Below are 13,635 nucleotides of genomic sequence, written 5' to 3' on the forward strand. Positions count from 1 at the left end.
CAACCACTATTTTATTTACTACATAAAATATTTATTGGCCATAGATAGCAACCAATCCTTTAAGAGTAATTAGTAGGGCCAATGCTGTGGCACAACAGGTTAAAGCCCTGGCCTGCAGTGCCGGCATCCCACATGGGCACCGGTTCGAGACCTGGCTGCTCAAATTCCAATCCAGCTCTCTGCTATGGCCTTGGGAAGTGGTAGAAGAAGGCTCAAGTCCCTGGGCCCCTGCATGTGGGAGACCCAGAAGAAGTCTCCTGGCTTCAGATCAGCTCAGCTCCGGCCATTTGTGGTCATTTGGGAAGTGAATCAGCGGATGGAAGACCTTTTTCTCTCTCTGGTTCTAACTCTCTCAAATAAATAAAATAAATCTTAAAAAAAATAAAAGTAATTAGATGAGAGTTTATTGGAGATAACTTGGTCTTGGTAATTTTTCATTTTTATCTTAAGTTTTGAGGGAATATCCAACAGGTATCTAGTAAGGCCTAAGTATCAAGCTCTGTTCTAGGCTCTAGAAACAGAAAAATCATACAATAAGCAAATAAACAAATACAGCTGTAACACGTGGAAGGGGGAACCCAGGGATCAAATATTACTTTACCAAGATAATGGAATTTACCAGTGTCTTTTACTAAAATTTGATACACAATTCTAAAGACTTACTAAGTCTTTTCACAAAAAACAAAAGAACAGGGGCAGGCATTTGGCCCAATAGTTCAGCTGCTACTTGGGAGTGGCATCTCCTACCAGAGTACCTGGGCTCCAGCCCTGACTTCCAAGTCCAGCTTCCTGCTAATGTGCACCCTGGGGGCCACACCTGTGATGGCACAAGTACTTGGGTCCCTGCCACTCACCTGGGAGATCCAGACCAAGATCCAGGTCACTGGTTTTGGCCTGATCCAGCCATGGCTATTGCAGGCATCTGGGGAGCAACCCAGTGGATGGAAGATCTCTTTTTTTTTTTCTCTATCTCTCCCCCTACCTACCCCCACCCCCCACTTTACAAATAAACTGAAAACAGATAATTCAGCTTTTTCTCTTCTTGTTTTTCCCTTTCATTTCCTACTGTTAAATATCTTGAAGCAAATGCAAGTAGTATACACTGACTCTAACTGCAAACAGCTCAATTCAGAGTTGCCATCTCATCCAAACTACAGTAAGCAGCTTTATCTGGAGCTGTAAAGCTAATCCGAGTCATACTTTCCTCCTCTTAATTTTTCATCCTTTAATCATATTACTTGTTTCATTCTAACAAAGACCTCAAGGCTGCAGCTTTCATGGCTGAAGTAGCCTCAGAGCTGAATTTAACCCTGAGAGTGAGATTTCTGAGAGCATGTTCCACTCTGACTTACCACTTGAGTGCCAGAACCTATTATCCTGTGCCTAGCACCAGGAGGCGTACTCACGTTTGATAAACAAACTAATCCACCAAAAACCAATGTCCTGCACAACTTATAACCAAAGCCTGAAAAATACTATGCTAAACAGTTGCTTTTCCCTTTAAGAATTTATCAGGTGTGTGGGGGCAGGCATTTAGTGAAGTGGGTCATCCACATCCCTTACCGAAACACCTGGCTTGCAATCTGCAGCTCCCGATTCCAGCTCCCTGCTAATGTGCACCCTGGGAGATGGCTCTACTATTCGGGCCCCTTCCACCCACATGGGAGACAAGGACCAAATTCCAGGCTTCTGGCTCAGCTTGGCCCAATTGGAGGCATTTGTGGAATCAACCAGCAGAAGAAAATCTCTCTCTCTCTCTCTGTGTATGTCTTTCAAACACATATAAATTTTTTAAAAGCTATTTGTTGAAATTAAAAAAAAATTTACCAGGTTTGATAAAACATAAAAGATTTATTTCCCCATAAATACTTCAGACCATGTACACACAAATAATTGCTTACCCTCAAATAAAGGCACCCTTTTCAAACTTTAAAAAATTCTTTGTAATCAGTTTACCTATCACACAAGGAACTACTCTCATTTACTACTTTGCTAGACATGCTCTTGTTTGTTTATTTTTCTTTCAACTTTGTTTAGTCTCTTCCCTGCCTTCATCCAGAGGGCATCCTGGCCAGTTTAACTCTTATCCGCTCCCACTCTCCCCCATCAAGCCCAAAACTTGATATATAAAGGAAAATATCTGATGTGTCAACTACTAAATATCCGTATGATGACACCCTCTGTAACCTTACCTGATCTTCCTAACAACAGGTCAGCACTCAGGAAGGTACTATCACTCCAACTTCACACAGAAGGAAGTGAGTGCTTACAAAAGTCATAACTTCCCCAAAATGCCAACATAAATAGTGGTAAGGTCAGGACTCAGCGCTTACAATATGTAACATACAGTTTGATCTGCAGGGCCCCTCGCTACTGTAAAAGGTATAATCTGTTGGTAGACACAGCACGCATCACCATCACTCCAGCCCATTTACTCATTCCACTTCTGGCCTTTTTAAAATGTTTAAAACAATCTAAAAGCTGTCCACTTGCTTTTTTTTTTTTTTCTTCAAGATTTATTTATTTATTTGAAAGAGAGAAAAAACAGAAGGATACATCTTCAATCCACTGGTTCACTCCCCAAATGGCCACAATGTCCCGGGGCAGGGCCAGGTCAAGTCAGGAGCTGGAAACTCCATCTAGTCCTCCCACATGGGTGCCTGAGGCCCAAGAACTTGTGCCATCTTCCACTGCTTTTCCAGATACAATAGCAGGGAACTGGATGTATTGTATTCCAGATATAATAGCAGGGAAGTGGGGCAGACAGGACTCAACCAGAACTCATGGGATGCTGGTGTTAGAGGCAGAGGCTAAACTCACTGCACCACTGCGCCTGCCCCATCCACTTGCTTTAATTCAAGTTCCCTGTACTTCCAAACACTTAAAGCACTGTATTATCCAAAATGAGATCTGACTCAAATAAAATAATTCTAGATTACTATCAACTGAGGAAGCATTTGCTGGTCTGTGAAACCACTAAATCTCAAAGCAAAATTTCAAAAGCCGTAATCTGACAGCTTTACTCCAAGACAGCTATACAGTCACTTAAGATTGGCCATCACGTGGGTGGCTCTTCAGGGGCCAACACCAAAAACCCTCTCTCATGACAGGCCCTCCAGAAACTCAGGCTCCCTTCCTTTTTCATTGTCACTCAGTTGACCCAGCTCAGCTGATACCACCTAACGCAATCTATTATAATCACCCTCTCAAATGCCTTTTTTCTTCTCCCTTTAATAGTCTCTTTATTCCAGTAACTTGAAATGACACAAATCCTAACAGTGAGTCCCTCTAGCAATATGATTAAACATAGAACCCATTACAATCCATAAAAGGTCTATAGACAAGCTAGTAGTGATTACTCCTCCTCCCAAATTTAATCCCTGATTTCCTCAAATAAAAGTAATTTTTATGCATTTGTAGCAATTAATGTTGCAATACTTCTAATCATAAGGTAAAATGGACTAAGGAAGAAACAGACTTTTACAAATGTTATGGAAAGTAGGTCAACAAACTTTGGAACAAAGTTGGAACACTAGGGATTCCCAGTTTAAGACTCCCAAGGATGCTTACAGGAATCTAAATTTAACTCTTTTTTTTTTTTTGAAAGATTTATTTTTATTTATTTAGAAGAGTTACAGAGAGGTAGAGACAGAGACAGAGATCTTCCATCCACTGGTTCATTCCCCAGATGGTCACAATGACCAGAGGTGCACCGATCCGGAGCCAGGAGCCAGGAGCCCCTTCCGGGTCTCCCACTTGGCTGCAGGGGCCCAAGGACTTGGGCCATCTTCTCCTGCTTTCCAGGACATAGCAGAGAGCTGGATCGGAAGAGAAGCAGCCGGGACTAGAATCGGCGCTCATATGCGATGCCGGCACTTCAGGCCAGGGCTTTAACCCACTGTGCCACAGCACTGACCCCTAAATCTAACTCTTAATACTTTAAAATATCCAATGACAGACATATATTTCTGAAACACAGCTGTGGGGCTTAACTAAAATATCACACATATTGGCTTCCGTTTGTAATTTTACCATCTCCATATGGTAACATGAGCTAGACGCTGATCTTAAATGCTAACAGGTCTATGTGCTGGATCAACAAAGAGAAAATAATTATTTAATAACTATAAGTCATTAATAAGCTCACTGAAAACTTAGAATCAATAGGAATAATATAATGGTCCTGTAACTACAAAGATCCTTTAAAATTCTTGAAAAATACTCATATTTTCTCAATTAAAAATAAATTTTAAAAAGTGACAACAGAGGCCAGAACCTTGGCTCACTTGGTTAATCCTCCACCTGCAGCGCCAGCATCACATATGGGCACTGGGTTCTAGTCTCGGTTGCTCCTCTTCCAGTCCAGCTCTCTGCTGTGGCCCGGGAAGGCAGTGGAGGATGGCCCAAGTGCTTGGACCCCTGCATCCACATGGGAGACCAGGAAGAAGCACCTGGCTCCTGGCTTTGGATCGGCGCAGCGCCAGCCATAGCGGCCATTTGGGGAGTGAACCAACGGAAGGAAGACCTTTCTCTCTCTCTCTCTATCTATAACTACCTGTCAAATTTAAAAAAAAAAAAAAAAGTGACAACTCACACAGTGGCAAAAATTATTTGCAGGCCAGCACTGTGGTGTAGTGGGTAAAGCTGCCTCCTGCAGTGCTAGCATCCCATATTGGCGCTGGTTTGAGTCCCACCTGCTCCACTTTCAATCTCTGCTATGGCCTGGGAAAGCAGTAGAAGATGGCCCAAGTCTGTAGGCCCCTGCACCCACATGTGAGACCGGAAGAAGCTCCTGGCTCCTGGCTTCGAATCAGTGCAGCTCCAGCCATTGCAGCCATCTGGGGAGTGAACCACTGGATGGAAGAACTCACTCACTCTCTCTCTCTCTCTCTCTCTCTCTGCCTCTCTGCCTCTCTGTAACTCTGCTTTTCAAAGAAATAAATAAATCTTTAAAAAACATATATTTGCAAGCCATACATCCCATCAAGGGTGTATAGCAGCCAAAGAATATGAGGAATGCAAACAATTCAATCACAAGAAAACAACCCGTTTTAAAAATGGGCAAAGGACCTGAAAAAAACATTTCTAAAAAGAAAATATGCATTTTGCCAGCAGGTACAACAAAAACTGCTCAGCATCACTATTAGATAAATGCAAATTAAAACCATAATGAGATATCCCCACACATCTGTTAGAACAGCTATTATCGAAAAGATGAAAGTTAAAGGCCTATGTTGTGGCACAGCAAGTTAAGTTGTTGCCTGCAATGCCAACATGCCACATCACAGTTCCAGTTAGAGTCCCAACTGCTCCACTTCCAATTCAGCTTCCTGTTAACACACCTGGAAAGGCAGATGATGGCCCAAGTGCTTAGGCCCCTGCCACCCACAGAGGAGTCCAGGTGGAGTTCCTGGCTCCTGGCTTTGGCCCAGTTGTTGCGGCCTTTTGGAGAGTGAATCAGAAGATGGAAAATCTCTCTCTCACTGCCCCCCTTTACTTCCCCCATCCCCCTCTCCCTGTAACTCTGCCTTTCAAATAAATAAATAAATCTTTAAACAAACAAGAAGAAAGATAAAAGCACTGGCAACGATGTCAAGCAAAGGGCATTCTTTGTATATTGTTGGTGGGAACATAAATTAACACAGTATGGTGCCAGGAGCTTCTTCTAGGATTCCCACGCAGGTGCAGGGGCCCAAGGACTTGGGCTATTTTCTACTGCTCTCTCAGGCCAAAGCAGAGAGCTGGATTAGAAGTGAAGCAGCTGGGACTTGAACCAGCACCCATATGTATGGATGCCGAACTGCAGGTGGCAGTTTTACCTGCTATGCCACAGCACCATAATAACAGAGCAGCAGCCACTGTGGCCCGCAGGTTAAAGCCTGGCCTGAAGAGCCAGCATCCTATATGGGCACTGGTTCGAGTACCAGCTGCTCCACTTGCAATCCAGCTCCCTGCTAATGCTCCTGGGAAAGCAGTGGAAGGTGGCCGAAGCCCTTGGGCCCCTGCACTCACATGGGAGACTGGGAAGAAACACCTGGCTCCTGGCTTTGGATCGGCACAGCTCTGGCCATTGCAGCCATTTGGGGAGTGAACCAGCGGAAGGAAGATCTTTCTCTCTGTCTCTCCCTCTCACTGTCTGCAACTCTACCTCTCAAATAAATAAATAAATAAAATATTTTAAAAAAAAGTAAGAAAATAGCTCCTATAGTTTAAGGATTAATCCACCTAAAGAGTATTTCCTCCAAAATGAATCAACAAAATCAATCATAATATTGTACTAGGCACTTATGCACAAGCCTGCTTCCCACTGAGCCCCTTCCCAAGGCACGGCTAGACTACACCTCAGGATTTCCCTAAGGAAACGGGGTGAGGTTGCCTCAGAAAGTTCAAGGAAAATGTGCATTCTTAAAAAACTATGCTAAGATCTCAAAAATGTTCTGCACCAAAATAAACTTATCTTTTAATTCCACTTTCATGAACTTCTGAAGTACTCTTGTACAAGAAGTTCTAGAAGTGTCCATGGTTAAACAATGTTGTAACATGCCACAAATTCTATTATATCACCTATCAAAAGCTTTGAATCCTCCAGAGAAGACCCCCATTTCATTTTTTTTTACACAAACATTCTCCAAAATTATTTGAGCCACAAAACCCTTGACTTTCTTAACAACTATTAACTTGGTGTTTTGTTTTGTTTTCTTGACAGGCAGAGTGGATAGTGAGAGAGAGAGAGACAGAGAGAAAGGTCTTCCTTTTTGCCGTTGGTTCACCCTCCAATGGCCGCTGCGGCCGGCGCATCACGCTGATCTGAAGCCAGGAGCCAGGTGCTTCTCCTGGTCTCCCATGCGGGTGCAGGGCCCAAGCACTTGGGCCATCCTCCACTGCACTCCCTGGCCACAGCAGAGACCTGGCCTGGAAGAGGGGCAACAGGGACAGAATCCGGTGCCCCAACCGGGACTAGAACCCGGTGTGCCGGTGCCGCAAGGCGGAGGATTAGCCTGTTAAGCCATGGCGCCGGCCTAACTTGGAGTTTCTAAAAATGCTGCAGCTTATGCCTTTTCCCAACTGTTAACTCCAGAATCAACAACCAGTTTTAACAACTAAAATCAGTAAGCAGAGATGCAAGTAACTTAGCACAAATACACTCAACTATTTAACATTTATTTAATGCCCCACATTTACAAACAACTTTAAATAACTGCAACTTCTATTCACTAGCTCCCAGCTGCTAATGGCCTGGGAAAGTAGCAGAATACAGCCCAAGTGCTTAGATCCCTGCACCCACATGGGAGATCCAGATGAAGTTCCTGGCCCAGCCCTTGGCACTGTGGCCATTTGAGGAGTAAACCAGCAGATGAACATCTCTGTTTCTCCTTCTCTCTCTCTCCGTGCGTAATTCTTAATTTAAAAAAAAAAAAAAAACTCTCCAGTGTATATACCGCAGCACTGGAACCAATTCAGTACATTTTCCTACACCTTCTATACCTTTAGTTGTCTGGGAAAATAAATACTCAGAATCATAATCCTAAAAGCTGTTGAAATGTCAAGGAAGATTTAAGGAGTATTTAATGAAAATTCATTGATAAATATGTCATTAGACTCTAGTGCTGTGAAAATTCAGATGATTTGAAACAAATCAAGTAAAACAAACATCCCATCCTCTTAATGTTGACATATAAAGCACACTGTTGGTGGCAGGCATTTGACATAGCGGCTAAGAGGCCTCTTGGGATACTTAATCCCTTTCTGGAGTGCTTGGGTTCCAGCCCAGACTCCACTCCTTGGTCCACCTGCAAACACACACCGCAAGAGACAGCAGGTGATGGCTCAAATACTTGGGTTACTGCCACCCAACATGAGAGACCTGGATTGAGTTCCAGGATCCTGGCTTTTGCCTGGCCTAGCCCTTACTAATGTGGGCATTTGAGGAGTGAACCGGTAGAGAGGTGATCTCTCACTGTGTGTCTCTCTGCCTTTCAAATAAAACTTAAAAATTTTTAAAGTTTACTGTCAGCAAAAAGAAAAAAGAGGGGATGGAGGGTGAGTGGGTGAGTATTTAAATAATTTCCAAGTATACTATGCCAACTTTTTTTGCCAAACATTGTAAAAATAATAAGAGTAGTAAATCCTAATAGGCAAAGACAGTTAAATTTAACAGGATATTAAAAATAACTCATCCCTGTATGAAAATGCAAAAAAAAAAAAAAACCCATAAGCATATAAACATGAGTAGCAAGTCTTCTAAATAATTCAACTGTATTTAAATAAAAATAACACAAATTGAGAACTATATACCCAGGCCTGTACTCTGAATTCACACTAATCTATCACATTTCACAGGTCTCAAAGTTGAATTTACACATAGGTTTGCTCAACTGAGTAATTTTCCCTTTTAGCTTAACTTAAAATAGCTTTTAATGAAAAATGTGTTGCTTCTCATTTCAGTAAAGGTTTCAATTAAAGGTACATTTTAGCAAAATGAAAACTGAAAAGTTTCATGTTTATTGCTGCTGTTATCATTACTTACCTATGCACTTAGTATCCCCACCTTGACAAAAAAAAAAAAAGAAACCTAAAAACTAAAAATGGTTTATGGGTGCTATCAGCTATCAAAAATAAAAATAAGGATGCATTCCAAACTGAGCCACAAAATAGAGCATAACTTTGAATACGAGGACACAGGTGTGAGTCCTGGCTCCACCACTTGTTGTATGATCTCAGGCAAACTATTTTAACTTTCTCAACGTGTTTTCTCAGCCACCTACAGGAATGGCATCAAGCTTCCCAATGTGGAGACAGAAAGAACCCAAGCACAAAGTGCAACTCACCACTTTCTGAGCACAGCAAATGCTTGCTGAACAAGATTAATGTAAGGACAGGAAACTCCTTCCTAGTACAGCTCATCATCATGGACGTTAAGATCTAACATGAACGAACCCCCTCCAAAACCCACTGCTGATCTACGTCAGCACTAACAGAGCAGTAAAAATACATTGGGCACCAATACTAACTCTTTAGCAACCAAGTTAGTGCAATTTAATGTCTCAAATATTTCAAAAATAGGGACTATGTAAATCAATACTTGTTTAAAGGAAAAATACCAGGGTAAGCAAAAAGTCTCAAGAAACGATTTTTTCAGCTTACTGACAAAATTCAGAAAAGCAAGTAGCATGTTTTTGAAATCTATCAAGAGAGCTGGAAGCTGCTGAGAGTCCAGTTTCAACGTCGTCACTACTAATTGTTTGACCTTGGACAAGTCTGGACTTCGGTTTGCTTAACTATAAAATGACTACTAAAAACCATAGATAAGATCCAAGACCAACTTCCCGGGCCTTCCTTTAACAGGCAAAGCACAGTGATGGCTCACAGCCTGGACTCCTGAGTGGAACTCGGGCTCTGCCCCTGTATACACACCAAGCCCTGCAGCGCACACTGCTGTCACCCACTCCGTGTACAAAACAGTTCCCTGAGAAAGTTCCATCTTCCCAAATCCGGGCACTACCTCCTCAGCAGGACACTACTTTAGGATGCAGACATTAAAACTCCTAAACTCGTGCAAACCTAGGTGCAGTGTAACCAAAAGATCACCTCATAAAACTCTACACATCCCAGACAGCACCGGACACTTACTGTAAGGCCAACAGTCCTCAGGGAAAACATGGCATATAAGGTCAAAGTGGAACTCCTGCTACTTCCGTCTTGTTCTCTTTCATCTAACACCGTAGAAGACCATAGAGCCATCAACTCCGAGCAAGGACATTAACCACGGCAATGCAATGCCACTTGTGCGGACTCTGCAAACGTAAAGGGAACTTGGAGCTGGCATAAGGCAGCGGTGTTCAGAAGGTGCCACCAACCCGGCGGCATGCACCAGACACGCCCAGGCCAGGGTAAGCACGGGCACCACTTGTCACACACCAAAAACCGCTCATCCGCAAATGTTCGTCTTTCCTGCGTGGCCCGCTGCGAGGAAGTAGGGCTACTTCCCATCACCTATTCAACCTGCTTCCACACAGATGCTTGGCACCCATCCTCAGGGTCCAGTCGGGGCAGGCATTTCGACCCAATCCACAAGCCTGCGTTGCCAGGTCGCCTGACCCCTGCACACAGAGCACACTGCACACAACCGGGTTCACCTGAGCCAGGGGCACGGTGGCACCGAGTTGAACTCTTCCCCTCTGCAGTACTTGCAAGCGAACTCCTGACTTCCGTCAAAAAGTCCTGCCCTGGGCGATGGACATCAGGCACCAGGAGAGGAGAAACTGACTGGCTCGGCCACCAATCGCCCTACTTCCATCCCAGATCCAGGCGTGGGAGCAAATGCTCCACACAGGGCGGGCCGGGGGCCCACGAGCGAAGCCAGATGCTAAAGCTGAACTTTGGGACGGCTACGGCTTTAAACGAGAGATGCCGGGACGTGGGGGAGAGGGCGACGGCGCTAGCCACGGTGTTGCGGGGTGTGCGGGTGCGGGATGGGGGGGAAGAGGGTCCGGGGGACGGCGGTGGGGAAGCGGAGCCGACTGGCCGAGCCAACCCAAGCCGGGAGGCTGCTGGCCGAGCTCGGAGCGGAGGGCCCTGCAGCCCTCGAGCGAGCCGTAGGGGAGGCCGCCGCCGCCGCCCGCAGGGTGTAAGGGGACACCCCGGAAGAGGGAGCCGTGCGTGAGGCGGCGGCGCCGGGGGTGACGGCCACAGGCGAGGCACAGGGCGGCCGGGGGGTTGGTGGCTCGCTGTTGACTCAGCACAGCTCCCGTGCCGGGGGCACTTGCAGGGTCCCCCGCTGCTCGTCAGGCCCCGCGCGCCCGCGGCCGAGGCCGCAGAGACAGTGTCCTCGGACGGGCCGGCGCCTGCCCCTTCCTTCCCCTTGTCACAGGTAAACACTGGCCGCCGCCGCCGTCGCCGCTTACCTCTGTTAACATTATTACACCCCGGGGAAGTGAGGTCCTCCCTAGCCTCGCCGCATGGCAACAGCCGTAGCAGCAGCGAAAACTGCCCGGGCCGCCGCCAAAGGCGGCAACTGCTCTTCCAGTCCTCTCCCGGGCGGCGGCTTTACTCGGCTTCGCTGGCTTCCCCCGGGCCCGACTGCTCGCGGCGGACGCGCGGCCATCTTGGAAGAGCGACGTCCGCGTCTCCCCGCGACGTGCGCTCTCATTGGCGGGCGCCGGAGCCGCCGGCGTCTCGTGACCGTCTCCATAGCGCCGGCGCGCGGTGAACGCCGGAGGCTGGCGCTGAGGCGGCTTCCTGGGTGCTGGGGGGCCGGGCGCTCGGGCCGGTTCGGGGCGGCGGCTGGGAGCGGAGTCTCCGCGCTGGGGTCGCCCCGCAGCCGGCTGGGCCCGGGGAGGACCTCGTGCGCCGCGGGGACCGGGTGGCCGAGTTCCTCTCTTCCCGGCACCGAGGTGCCGGAAGGGCGCGGGAGGCCCGGGGAGCGGCTCGGCTGTCCCCACCGCCCGAGAAACTGCTGGCCGCTGAGTCCCTGTCCCTTTCCGAACGCGGGCGGGCGGAAACTTACCCCTTTGTACCCTGCTAGGCCTCGGTGAGCTCCTCGCCCTGGAGCGCGCCGCAGGTTGCCGGGTGCGATCCTTATCCCGATGGCGGCCGGGTTGGTGGCCCCGTTGGCCGGCGCCTGCCGGACGCGGCGGACTTCAAGCTTCTGTCTTGAAGAAAACGAAAAGCCGGGATCTGGCGCTCAATGCCGGTAGTTCGGGTTTGGTGTCTTTGCGCGACTTGCTTGTGGATGAGAACTTGGCAGGTTTCAGCAGGTGTCCCTGCGCCGTTCCGAGGATCTATTTCCCCCATTCCCCCCTCCCACCCCCCCCACCCCCCTGAGATGGGTTAGGTCAGGGGGCTTTCGGGGCAGTGGCTTTTCTGCCCCAAGTGCAGTGACCCCGCCGGCCACCTGCGCTGCCTGGATTCAGGTCAGAAGAACCTGGTGGACTAGGAGGTGGACAAGTTCTTTTCAGACGTGACACGCAGTGCGCTTGCATCTCATCCTGAACGGGTCCAAAGGCGTTTGGGAAAGCTAAGGCCAATGGTTCCTTCCCCTCTACCGGCATCTTTTTCCCTCCACATAATAATGGTATACTGTACTGAATGCAATTTATTTAATCCATAACTCTTAGTAAATTCTCAGAGAACAGTAGGTGAAGGCATCACACACCTTACAAGTATTGTCTTTTGGGTCCCCACTAAGGAAAACAAAACTGTTCATATAAGCAGTCACTCAGAAAATTCAAAAAAAAACCCTGATTTTACTCCACTGGACTCATGGAAGCAATGGAATGTTCATAGTTGTTTTTGTCTACATATTATATGTGATTTCCACACGGCTGAACCTGCAAAATTCTGACCTCTGCAAGACAATAAAATGTGCTACTAGACTTGGCAGATTGAGTGGGAAGTAAGATGGGGAAAAAACTCTGCGACCTGGGGTACTGAGGGAAACCAAGAGCTCCTGGAGACAGAGGAACCTGGAAACAGATACTGTCCGACCTGTAAATAAGAAAACGGAGAAGGAGTTTCATAAATATTTAAGATAGCAGCTAGTGAATTGAAACTAATGTAGGTGTCTGGTCTGAGAATTCGGTTTTATTCTCTCTTGTTTTTTCCCCTTCCAGAGCAAGGCACCTTTCACTTATTTTAAACGTGGTAAATTAAGTGTATACACAACTTCAGGTTTGAACCAACCTGTGATGTGACAGGGATGTGCTTAAACAGCATTCAGAATGAGCTTGCTTATAGACCTGGAAACAAGCCCAAATCATTAGTTCTTCTAATGGCTTCCCAGTTTTTCTCAGCCAGGGTCCTTTCTGTGACCTAAAAAACAACCAGCCTCCCGGCTCCGGCCCCACCCCCATTCTGTGACCTTATTTCTACTTAGCAATTTATTCCAACTTCCCAGTCCTGTTGTTGCCCTGGGCTGTGGCACTGTTATCTCTACCTAAGGGATCTTTCCACCACACACCTGCATGGCTGGGTCCCTGCCATCCGTCCAATCTCATCTCAAAGATCACCTTTGTCAATGACACCCACCTTAACCATCCCATTTAAAACACTACCCACCCCCCAGCTTTCTCCTTTCCTTGCCTCAGGTTTTTTTTTTTTTTTTTTTTTAATAGTAGTTACACCCCTTCTATCAGAATCACTATTCTTTTTGGTCTTCTAACCTGTCCCTTCTGCTAGAATGTAAGCTGCATGAGACTAAGGATTTTTCTCTTTTGTTCCATGTTCCTCTAGTACCTAAAATACTAGAACAGTGCCTGGCTTGGAGCAGGTGTTCGATAAATGTTTCTGGAGTGAATGAGTGAATTATTTCCTAACAGGTCTACATGCATGTACACACAAATCATAGTTAACACGAATTAAAAATCTTGATGTTGAAAGGTTAAAGTATTTACAAAGTGGACATCGTGTGTTCTTGCAGGTATGGGAACATCACTTCTTCTGCCACTAAAATGCTGGAGAGAAGTGTATGACCAGATTGTGAACTACGCCTTGCCTTTCACCTTGTTAAACAAATACTTCTTAGGCATGAGTCAAAGTTAATTTGCTAGCAAAGGGAAGCAACAGAATAAGGTATGTTATGTCAGAGAGTGATGGAAATTAAGTTATCTAGTTGGGTAAAAGAATGCTTACCAAAGC

The 13,635-nt window shown here is 46.4% G+C and overlaps 1 protein-coding gene across 8 annotated transcripts in view; it reads right to left on the reverse strand.

Annotated features, from left to right (window-relative positions):
- SNX13 (sorting nexin 13) overlaps positions 1-11,113 on the reverse strand; it is a 138,194-nt gene extending 127,081 nt beyond the window's left edge. For 7 of the 8 annotated variants that reach the window (XM_062179542.1, XM_062179537.1, XM_062179541.1 and 4 more), the window contains exon 1: positions 10,905-11,113. Coding sequence is in view for 1 of the 8 variants with exons in the window: in XM_062179537.1 (XP_062035521.1) it covers positions 10,905-10,916 (12 nt within the window). In the remaining 7 variants the exon portion in view is untranslated. Of the gene's footprint in view, positions 1-9,630; positions 9,650-10,904 lie in introns of those variants that run through there. The other variant, XM_062179536.1, reaches the window with a different exon arrangement.
- Between the last annotated feature and the right edge of the window lie 2,522 nt (positions 11,114-13,635).

The sequence above is a fragment of the Lepus europaeus genome, chromosome 20, assembly GCF_033115175.1.
Source record: "Lepus europaeus isolate LE1 chromosome 20, mLepTim1.pri, whole genome shotgun sequence".
Lineage (NCBI taxonomy): Eukaryota > Metazoa > Chordata > Mammalia > Lagomorpha > Leporidae > Lepus > Lepus europaeus.